At 45.8% G+C, this 11696-nt stretch overlaps 1 protein-coding gene across 2 annotated transcripts in view; it reads right to left on the reverse strand.

Annotated features, from left to right (window-relative positions):
• RNF217 (ring finger protein 217) overlaps positions 1 to 956 on the reverse strand; it is a 69040-nt gene extending 68084 nt beyond the window's left edge. For both annotated transcript variants that reach the window (XM_054195624.1, XM_054195625.1), the window contains exon 1: positions 4 to 956. In XM_054195624.1, the coding sequence (XP_054051599.1) occupies positions 4 to 669 (666 nt within the window). In that variant the 5' untranslated portion in view covers positions 670 to 956. The remainder of the gene's footprint in view (positions 1 to 3) is intronic.
• Positions 957 to 11696: the final 10740 nt, after the last annotated feature.

Consider the following 11696-nt stretch of genomic DNA (forward strand, 5'->3'; position numbering starts at 1 on the left):
TACCTGGGAGCTGAGGTACCGCTTGAGGCACTCCTCGCACACCGCCTTCTTGCAGCAGGACAGGGGCTTGATGGGCTTCTCCTCCAGGCACACCCGGCAGCTCAGCACCAGCAGCGGCCCAAACTCCCCCGCGATCAGCCCGGAGAAGGGCTCGGGCAGCAGGTACAAGTCCACCACCTCGATGCTGCCGCCCGCCGACAGCGGGTCGCCGCCCGCCGCCACCCCGCGCCGCGACGGGGGCTGCCCCACGCCCGGGCCGTCGCCGGGGCCGGGGCCGCCGCGGGGGGAGGCGGGGGCCGCCGCCGGCCGGTCGTTCTCCACGCAGTAGACGGTGCAGTACACGTGCCGTCGGGGAGGACGGCGGCGGCCGTTGCCCCCCTCCAGCCCCGGCCCCTCCTCCGCCAGGGCCGCCGGTTCCCCCGCCGCCTGCTCCGGCCCGGCCGCCGCCTCCGCCTCCTCCTCTTCGGCCTCTCGCCGCTCGGAGCTGGCGGCGGACGGCGGCGGCGGCTCTCCGATTCGCCCCTGCCCGGCCGCCCCACCGCCCGCGGCCGCCTCTCTCGGCAGAGGCGGCTCGTCTGGGCCGGGCTCCCGCAGGCCCCCGGTCGGGCTCGGCGGCGCGGCGGCGGCGGCCGCCGGCGGGGCGCTCAACGAGCTCTGCTGCTCCCCCATCGCCGCCCGCCGCCGCCGCCGCTCCTTCCCATCCAGCCGCCTCCCGACCCCCGCTTCTGCTTCCGGGTCCCGAGCCCCAAGCGCCGCGGCCCGCCGCGCCGAGCCCCGCGCCGCCCGCCCGCGGGCGCCGGTCTCCTCCGCCGCCGCCCAGCCTCCTCCCCGCGGGGCTGCGGGAGAGGAGAACGGCAGGTGCCGCTCCGGTCAGCGTCGCCCGCGGGGTCTCGCCCGGAGCCCGACCCCCATGCCGGGCAGGAGGACGCGGGCAAGCCGCCCCTAGTGCCGCGGGGCAGCGCGCCCGGCCGCGCCTCGCAGCCGCCCCGGCCCCGCCCCGCTCTGACGCAGCGCTCCGTGGCCTCGCCCCTCATTCAACCGTAAACACCGTGTGCCCGCGCGCACCCCGCAGCCACGCACCCGGCCCCGAACCCGGACACGGCTCCGCCGTGTGCCCGTCCTTCCCCCGCCCCCCCCCCCCCGCGCCTTCCGTCTCCTCCCGCCGCCGGGGCAGCCTTTGTCGGAGCTCCCCTGAAGTCGTCTGCGTCTCGACAGAGAAGGGCGAGGGGGCGTTGGGAAGCAAGCGCCCGTCTCACCGCCATAAGGCCTCCCTGCTGCGAGGATAACGTCTTCCGAACAGACTCCCGGCAGCCAACCTGGAAACCAGCCCACACAGAAAACAAACCGGAGCGAGCAGGAGCGGCGCCATCGTTGCCGTGCGCCTTCAGGAATAAGCTGGGCCAGTGAGAGCCGTGCACTGAAAACACGCAGTTGCGGCAACATTCACAAAAATAACTTAAACGGTTAAAAACGGGTGGATCCGCGTCGGTCCAAAACAGTGTCTGGTCGTTTGGGTACTCGCAGTTTGGGGGATTAGAGGAGCCTCTGCGCGTTTTGCTCTGAGACTCGGATAGTACGCTAGTGCTTCCGCTTGATGCTCGCGAGGGGTCTAGGACACAAGTCTTACGAGGAGCGGCTGAGGGAGCTGGGGTTGTGTAGGCTGGAGAAAAGGAGGCTGAGGGGAGACCTTATCACTCTCTACAACTACCTGAATGGAGCTTGTATTGAGGTGGGGGTCAGTCTCTTCTCCCAAGTAACAGGCGACAGAACAAGAGGAAATGGCCTCGAGTTGTGGCAAGGGAGGTTTAGGGTGGATATTAGGAAAAATTTCTTCACTGAAAGGGTTATCAAACATTGAAACAGGCTGCCCAGGGAAGTGGTTGAGTCACCATCCCTGGAGGTATTTAGAAGATGGGTAGACGTGGTGCTTGAGGGTATGTGGTTTAGTGGTGGACTTGGCAGTGTTAGGTTGATGGTTGGAACTCAGTGATCTTAAAGGCAATTCTGTGATTCTGTGAAGGTGGTATCTCCAGACCTTAACATCATCAATTACATCGCCACATAGGGCAGATGTCACGGAGCTGATCCTGCAGCAACTGAGTAACTTAACAGGGTCTGTGCAGTTCCCATCCCAAACTTTGTCTAGAGTGTTAATCAGAAGTTAGTCAGTTGCTCTGCTTGATAGGGCATGGGGCTGGACTAACTAGAGTAAGAAGAGAAGGAGAGTGGGGGACACCAGGGATGTCTGCGTGCTGTCAGCTCAACCCCAGTGAGCTCATGAGCTGCAGCTCACGCAGGCCCCGTAGGACCCAGAGCAGCGTCATGCATCTCTCTGGCTCCGTGCTGGAGCTCAGCAGCCCTCCAGCCCTGCCAGGGCGCGGGGTGTCGAGGACACTGCATGGGGCCAGCCCAGCTTTGAAGGACCCTTCATAGCACCAAAGTGTGTGTGTGCTCTGGAGAGGAGCTGAGCCTCCCAGAAAGCCACATGGGGAGCCTGTCCTGCCCTGCTGAAGGCTGGAAATGGAGACACTCGAGGCTCTCTGTGTGGTAACTGACAACATCTGCTGGGGACTCTTCGGCTTGAAAATGCTGTATTTCTTCCAGACCCAAGCTGACCTGAAAGTCAGCATGAATGAATTTGCGCATTGTCAGACTGTAGTTACTCCTGCAGGAAAATCATATAGAGCAATTACTTCTTTTAAACAATACGTTTATTTAGCTTTTCTTATTTGAGCTTTTAGAGTTTATGCTCCCAAAGCTTACTTTGAAGATATGAAGTGTAAAACTTCTAATGAATGAATAAACATCAGAATTTCCTACAACTCTGCCATTCAAGAAGCTGGAGCTTAAAGAAAAAAGCTAGAAAGACAACATCATTGCAAGAGCAAGCAATATTGCTCAGCTGTTAATTCAGAAATGCGTGTGCTAAAGCACAGCAGGGGAAAAATGGTCCTGGGGAACTGAGAACGGCAATGCTAATTGTGCTTGGCTAAGGGGAAGTGTTAGGCAAATATGAGTTATGGAATTGCCCGTGCCCTACCAGACTATGGACTGAGGATAGTTCAGTGGCCTGTGCCCGCCTGTGGGTCCTGCTGGTCCTGACCGTGAACAGTTGGCAAACGTGCTGTCCTCACTTGCCCCCTGTACCCCCCATCCTGCCCTGCTTCTGGGTGGGGTGGTGGGACCAGCCCTGGCTGGTGAGGTCCTGCCTGGCAGCCCCCGAGGGGGCCCTGCCACTCCCTGCCACATGGCCCCTTGACAGATGTACGCTTTGCTACAAGTCTTAGCTGTATTCTGCATATATTCTCTGAGGCATATTTTAAAAGTATGAAGTTATACAATAGTAGACCGAAGGAAACATTGGGCTGAGGTAAAGATAACGTGACCTGCTAGTACATACCGATTGTGTTTCCCACCATGCCTTCACACAGATTCATATTCGAATGACCTCAAAGAAGATGACATTTCAAAAAGAGACCACCCTAACCCCCCCACAAGCCCCCAGTAATCTGACAAAACAGGATGCCGTGTTGCACGGCACTCGCTTATTCCCCAAGGGAGCTGGTGAGGGAGCAACCGGTCAGCGAGGGATGCTGGTTCTGTTGCTCGGTGCACCACTGGTGGGTGCCTGGGTGCGTGAAGCAGGAGCCCATCCAGGGCTGGATGCGAGGTTCCCAAACAGGCTGCTCTGCTGCTGACTGGCAGCTTAATGGGATCTATCTTGGGCTGGCTGTTGCCCAGATTTTGAGGAACCATGAGTCAGATTTGCATCCAGAATGACTCTGTTGCTAAAACCTTCTTGTTTTAAAATGCAATTTTAGGTCCACGCATTTTACACTCTCTGTGCAGCATGTCTCGACTTTAAATAGAACCTTATGGAGGCTATTAAAAAGATAGCAACACTACCAGATTTGCATAAAATAACAGATTCAAATAAATTATCCTACAGAGATAAACCTTTTTCTCGCCAAACTGTTTGGTTTACGATAACGTAATTGAGTTTGAGCACAGTTGTGTGGAACCGAGTCTTGTTGCTTGAAAGATGACTTTTCTTCCTTTGATATACCGCCAAGTCAAACTCCACAGAGATTCACACATTTGAGCTCTGCAAATGAAGTATGAGGAAGCAGCTGGCAGGGCATTCATTCTCTGTGATGGATCCCCAATTTTGCAAAGCTCTATCCACTGTTGTCCACCAGAGCCTGGATTTGCTTACCTCTGGGAACGCAGCAGATCTCTCATTTTTTTTCTTCTTTATTAAGGGGGGTTATTTATTGGGTGGTTTGGTTTGAATAGGTATTTTTATGGGTTTTGTTCATGCCTGATTTTTAAATTCCACAGCTGAGATGCAGAGCAGGCACTTGTATTTTCAAACAATAAATGTAATTGACTGCCTCAGTTCTAGTAATGTCTGAATTTGGGTGGGGTTTTTTTATTCACAATGAACAAAGGAGCTGTGGTGGCTATTGCATCAATGAATTTAATTTTTACCGATTTGTAAAATTTTGCAAAGTGTTGCCTGAGAATTTCCACCCTTCCTTATTTTCCCTCCATTCCTTCTTTCCTCCCTTCTTTTCTTTCCTTTAATCAAAGAGCACAAGCTTACATAAAACTTCAGCAAAAGAAAGCGCTAGGGTATGCAGCATATAAGCAAACTGCAGAATTCATTACCGTGCACAATCACTGAAACAGCCCAGTAGTGAATTTAAAAACTGATTGGACACTTTTAGCAATGCAGCAGAGCTAAAGCAGGCTGTGCTGTCTGTACCAGCTATGTATATATCTGTCTATCTATATATATATCAATCTGTGTGTGTATATACATATATAAAAGGAGGACTCAATTTCCCAAGGCTGTAGTTCTGGAGACTTCGTGAAAATTACTTTTACTAAAAATAATTAATATTTTTAGGATGAGTAATTAACATCCATTCTTCTGGGCTTATGTTGATGGCCTCTGAGGAAATTTGAAGATTTCTTTTCCTATGTACAGCAGTAAGTAACTGACAGCCATGTACTGGGTCATTGGGTATAGAACTTACTTACTTTTTTGGGGGGAGATTCTTTTTTACCTTGCTATTAAGTGTTTTTTCCAAGTATTTAAAATTTTCATTTTCTGTTTTGCCTACCATTGCAAATGTGTTCTGTGTATTTTATGAAATGTCTTTACCAAATATTTATATTTATTTTGAAAGTAAAGTAAAAATTCAGGTTCTCAAGTTTACCCCTCAACATTTGTAGTTCTCTCTGTTCTGTACACTTCACATATAATATATTGCCTTACATTCTCCAGAATACATCCCATATATGCCACTTACTCTGTGGACATGGTCCTGCTTTCAGAAGTTATAAACTGGCTATGGTGGCTTGAGAGTTTTCACCAAAAAATATCTTTAAGCTTCTGTGACAAAAGCTTGTGGCAATGGTGTAGCAGTCATGACAAGAGTTTTCTGGGACCGCCTGGTGAGAACAGAACTCTTAAAGCTTCTCCTTCATCTGCAGTTCTGAGTTTAGGTGGGATACATGGGCACAACTTGTTTGGTGGTAAGGAAGATTCAGTCATACAACTTACCTAGAAAAGTCCTTCTAGCATCTGAATTATAGTATGCAAAAGAAAGTGTCCTTGACAGTACTCAGTTTTAATAGTTATGCAGTATGTTTCTGCAGTTAGAAGGAAAATAGTTACCTGCTTGGGCTTCTCTTCATCTTGTGAGGTGAAAGAGTCACGCATGTTCTACAGAAAGTGAAGGTTAGAAAAAGGCATGCACTAGAATAATTTCTTATGAACATCCTAATTAAATCAGGAAGAATGACTGTGCCTAGTTTAATTGTTTCAGTATTTATTTGGAAAACAGTCTGTGCCATTATTTTTATCTAGCACTATGGAAACAAACTTCAAAATATAACTATGTATCTTGAAAGTATCTCCAGAAATTCCAATAGATAGCTTTTGCATATGCGTTCATTAGAAACCTTGGGGAGAACATAGTGATCGGCGCATCACTGGAATTGCAAGGTAGGTGTATTCATGTATGTGAGTTTCTTCAAGCAGAGAAGGCATTGCCTAAATGAATCAAACCTTTTGGACGACATACGTGCTTACTGCCCACATCTGGAGAGAAAATGCTTTTCTGAAATTTATGTATCTTTCCAAACAGATCTTATCGATGTCTCAAGTCATCTTTTAAAGGGCACCTGCAACCTCAATGCATCTTCCTTAATGCTTCTCTTGTTTTGGAACGATGTACCCTACACACTTCTTCAAAATCCTACTTTACGCCTGTGACACTGTTTTTTTTTCTTAATTCCTTGCCTGCATCACTTAGTTTTTAGTATCTTTCTCTTCTTTCCTATCACATATTTCTCTTCCTAAAAATTCCACAAAGCTCTGTGTTTAGCCTGAAGCTTTGTAGATGGACTCATGAATGTGTTTCTGTTCCTGATCTTGCTGAATCCAATTTACCATTGAGGGCTAGATTCACCAGAAGCTTAAGCTGATGGGAACTTCCTCCTTCTCACCCAAATCTTTTATTCTTCCTCGACTTTCTTACCACATTATCATCCCTCATGTCACCTGGGTTCATAACTTGGGAATCACATTCATCTTCAGCAAATGCAAAGAACCGCTTGAGTGAAGCAAGGTACTTAAGCATCAGTATATATTTTTTAAGCAGCAGTATATATTTTTAAGTTCTTGAGTTTAAAACTGAGACTGAGCTGGGAATCTCATGACCACAGATTGCTTCCCCAGGTGGGCTTGTTTGGTGTTAGTCCCAGAACCACACCTGAATCCAGCTATGCTCCATGTATCCCACAATCGCCGATTTTCTCCTTAACAGCAGACAGCACCCGAATCATTTATCAGCATTAATCTGGAATGAAATGCCTTAATGCCCAGCCTGCATGCGATGCAGTCATTTCGAGGAAGCTGAATTTATTTACCACCGTCAGCAGCAGTACAGGCATGAGACCATTCCAAACTACATCAGCATTTTTAGACTCTCCTGAAGAAAGAAACCTTCATTACTGCATTATTTTTATTAATATGCCTTTGAAGTTATTTTTATAGTAATAGCTGGCCACAGGATTACCTGAAAGCAGCACAGTGAGAGTAAATTCTGCTGAAGGGCAAATATATTTTGTAGCTATTATTGTTTTAATTAACTATGCAGAATGAGACACAAATAGAATGTTTTGTAAAATAAAGACTTAGCAGCTACATTTTCGAAAATATTGTGAGTAATTCTCTGATGTGCAAATTGCTATCTTTTCCTTCTTAGCTTCAGGCCTGAAAAGCAGTTGAACATTTGTTAAAACAATTGTCTACCCTTATTACAGGATTATCAAATTATGCTTTTATCATTTTGTACTAGGTTTGTGTTTTTTTTACAATGTTAATAATTTAAAAGGATTTCAGAAATAATCAAATTAAGTAATTAACCTGATCAGACAGTGGGGATACACAGAGCTATTCAAATGAGCTATTTTTTAATTATGCTGCTTTACTTCTAAAAGCCAAATTTCAGAATGACTTTGAAGGCTTCCTTGTGCTCATCTCTGTAATTCAACAAACCCCGCTGTTATCGGCGGGGGCTCCCATTACAGGCTTTGTGACTCCGTGGAGACTTATCGCTTCTTCAAGGAGCCGGTGTAACAAATGGAGCTGCCTTCGCCAGCCGAGCGGGGACGGGCAGCTCGGTCTCACGGTGAAGGCACTGGAGTGGGGACCCGGGGGCCCCCTTCCTAATCTCAGCTCTGTGACTGACCAGCCGTGTGACCTTGGACGAGATACTCCTGTATCTCTGTTTCCCCTTTTACCCTTTGCCTGTCTCAATTATTTAGACTGTAAGCTGTGTGTGACAAAGAGCGTTCGCAGCTGCGGCATCGCCTGGCCCGGTGAATGCCCCAATCTCGCCTGAGGCCTCAAGGTATTGCCATACCACGGACAAAATGCAGTCATTTCAACATCCAGCGTGTCATGGGAAATTAGCTAATTAATAGCACATTTTATAGCTAAAAGTAAAATTATGTATGTTCAGATACTTCTCCCTATTTTTACTTCGTTATCTGGGGAACACCACATTCATGAGAATTGTGATGCTGGGCTGTAGTCATTACTGAGTCACACGTGTGCTGTGAGGGTTTTACACGCATAAGCTAACACCAGGAGCTTAACCCACCTTCAACCTCACAGTCTCTTTGTGTAAGAAGGCAGGAATCCAAACGTTTTCCCTTGCTCAGATAATGTGTCCGGATTTCCAGTGGGATTTCACTTGGTGGGCCAAAGAAAATCTTTGGTAGGACACGTGTGACCATTCTACCAAGGAAGGCAAGGCCAGAATAAAATCTAGTTCACTAGCAGGAGCAAAATACCGTAATTCCTCTTCATAAACTTATTTTTATTGCTGCCACAAGGAGTAATGTCTGCTTACACTTGGTAAGTCATTCTGCAGAAGAAGATGATGTCAGTTTCATACCATCATAGGTCAAAATAAAGGTTCATTTAATGGCTTTGGCCCTAATTTGCAAATCCCCTGTGTTTTCCAGCCTGTAAGGCTAGCTTCACTGTAGAGGTGCCATGCTCAGAAAATCTTCACAGCCAGATGGAAAAAGGAGGCTGAATTATGCTTCTGCAAAATTAAAGTAGTGGTATATTGATTATTCTATATGTTGTATTGATCATTCTATAGATAGTTTGACTATGGTGCGCTGCAGTGAGGATTGAGAAGCATCAGAAATGGGAACAGTGAATTGCCTTGACCAAAACTTAACGGTTTACTTGATGCAATACACATCCAATATGTGATGCAAAGCAGTGTCAGGTCACACATCTTTTCTGAAGGGCTGTGACACAGCAATTAACAGGGAATCAGTTAGATTATTTCCTTGGAAGGTAATTTCACTATTTTTGCTATGTGCTGTTGGTTTGCTTGGCACATTCTTCGCTCCCCCCATAGTAAAGGCTGATTCTTAAATACTTCATAGCATACGTCGGAAAAAATGCCAGTAAATGGCATGCATTTTGCCTTAGGAATTACTATATACAGCTGAAAACACCTGTAAATTTGTACTTATGCCAGTAATAAGTCTGTACACAACATCGTGTGTCTTTTTGCATGTAGTACTCAGCAACCTTGGAAGAGCTGTTCCTAAAAGTCTTTTCCAATATGCTCTTATCTAACACGTCTTGTTTTAAAACAGGCCAAAAGTGAGAATATTAAGAAGTGCAGGGCAGATAAGGCAATCTACAGGCTGCAGTAGAAAGCTGTTTTTACTGAAAAGAAAAGTTCAGCTAGGAACTTGGTAAATATAGGTGAGAAATGGTTTGTACTCTCCCTACAAAAGCTGTTTTTTAGTAGCCATTTTAGGAACAACATTAGTACATCTTGCCCTAACGATAAGGTTAGTCGCTTGGTTTGCACAGTAAGTCCTGGATGGAGTTATAAAAAGACATGTTGAAACAATTCCTGGGGTAATGAAAGGGCATCAATAAACTTCTTATCCTAGGGAAGCATAACTGGGGGAAAAAAATGTAACATTTGAAGATACTGTCTGGACAGAAAACAAAATCTTTAGGCTGTCAGAGTGGAATCTGAGCCTGCCGGCAAACCAAGGTTGCAGCGAAAGCCCTGCAGTTTGTTTTGTGGATCTGGTATGCTTATCAGCAACATAAAAAAAAAATCTTAAAAACGCCAAGCTGTCACAGGAGCCTTCCCAAGGAGCCACTCACGTGTCTGTCTGCTGGGAAGCCAACAGTTGTGGTGGGTTCTTGCTACATGAAACTCTGTTCATGAGGACGAGAACCAAGACTAACTTACTTGTAGCTTCAGAGCACCAAGATAAAAAGCATTGGTATAACTTTAAACCTCAAACAAACTTGAATTAGTCTCACGGAGAAAACTCTCACCATCATATTCTTCAGTGCTAAGTCAGAAGTTTCACTTTTACATCAACAGTGGCTCTTAAGAGAGAGCATAAAAATAAAGAGAGCACCATATAACCATGTCATTGCCATCAGATTTGTCTTTTAAGTTTTTATCACCAGAGAACTTTTCACATCTAAAAAGATCTACTGGTTAAGCAATTCATATGTGAAACAGCTGTAGGCTGTCTTTATGCTGCCGATACTAATGAAGTGCATTTATTGAGTACTTCTTATTTTCCAGTGAAAACATTTATCTGTGGTTCCTTCGGGACACAACTGTGAGGTTTACAATAAATTTTTGTAAGCTAAGAATTGATCTGAACATGGCCCTAACAGCACGATTTTAAATCAGTGAAATTAAATTGATGCAATTCAGAGCCACTGAAGGTAAACTGGTATAACCTGAGTCAATGACAATGAAACAATATCCAAACCAAGACACTTTTATTTAAATAAATCAGTTATCAGTGTATGTTAACATCACGTACCTCTAGATAATGTCGTCCCAGCTTCATTAGTCACATCAGCAGGACAAGAAATTGGTCTAAAATGTCTAAAATTGACTAAGTGTGCATGTATTTAAAAATGGGTGAAGTGTTTATCTTAATGCTGCATGCTGTTCTTGTTTTAAAACACATCACATTGCAAATGAAGTAGCACGTATGTAAAGTAGATGAAAAACTGGTAACTTAAATCAAGAAGTAATTATCAGTAGGAAAGGATCATCAAGCGGGGCTGTTTCCAGTAGAGTTCAATAGGGATTAGTGTGAGTCCTGCCATTGCTCAATAATTTCATGAGAAGGGTGGTAATAAATACAGTGACTAACAATAAGGACAGAGCAGTTACACAAAGGAGTTTTGTGTGTGTTATTCTTTTTCAGATAAAATGTCTTAATATAATAAAAAATAATCTACTGTCTCAACAGAGGTAATAGATTTTGTAGTGCTTGATGTATGCTTTTCTAGAAGTTACCTTCCTGTCAAACAAGGATTATGTGTACTCTGTACATATTACATAGGTAGGAAATAAGACTCAAACCTATTAGAAGAGTCCTTTCTGGTCTTGGCTTTTATGAATCCATTTGTAACCAGCGAAACATTGCACATTGACCAGACCTAAAACAAAGCAGCTGTTGATGTCTCCTGAGCGCTTAGGCATGGTGCTGCTGCAGGAGTCTGGGCTTTTTCTCTGTGACTGTGTTAAGCATGAATTGGGGTCCCAGCTCTGCTGGGACACTGAGACACACGGAAGGGTTACGGGGAAGAATCACAGCAATTCCTGCAAACAGACCATTAAGGAAGCCTACGTGCTTCTTCCAGGTTAACAGCTTTGCTTGCCTTGCAATTTTTTGCCTGGGAGTTATACTGATGCAGCTCCTAGAGTGGATGAAGATATGTTGGATGCTTTTATACTGGGGCAGTCTTTTTCCTTTCCTATTTGGGAATAAACCAGAGCAGCTTAAGCCTTTAAACTGACAAAACTATGTCCATGTGAATGGGGTTACAGGACTTAAATCATTGCAGCACAGCTGTTGCCTTGCTTTTATTTAGGCAAGGTCCACGCTTCTTACACTGCTGAAAATAGATGCCTTGAACTTTCAGCTCAGAAAGTGAAAAGATGACCTAGGCGTGCAATCATACCATTTTAATTCTCCTTGGTTGTGGGGTGCAATATGCAGTAATGCTGAAGCTAGACTATCTAATCTACGCGATATTTAAATATATGAAGCAGAGAGAACACAGATAAGACTATGCCAATAAATTTACCATC

Source organism: Rissa tridactyla, chromosome 3, assembly GCF_028500815.1.
Source record: "Rissa tridactyla isolate bRisTri1 chromosome 3, bRisTri1.patW.cur.20221130, whole genome shotgun sequence".
Classification (NCBI taxonomy): Eukaryota; Metazoa; Chordata; class Aves; order Charadriiformes; family Laridae; genus Rissa; species Rissa tridactyla.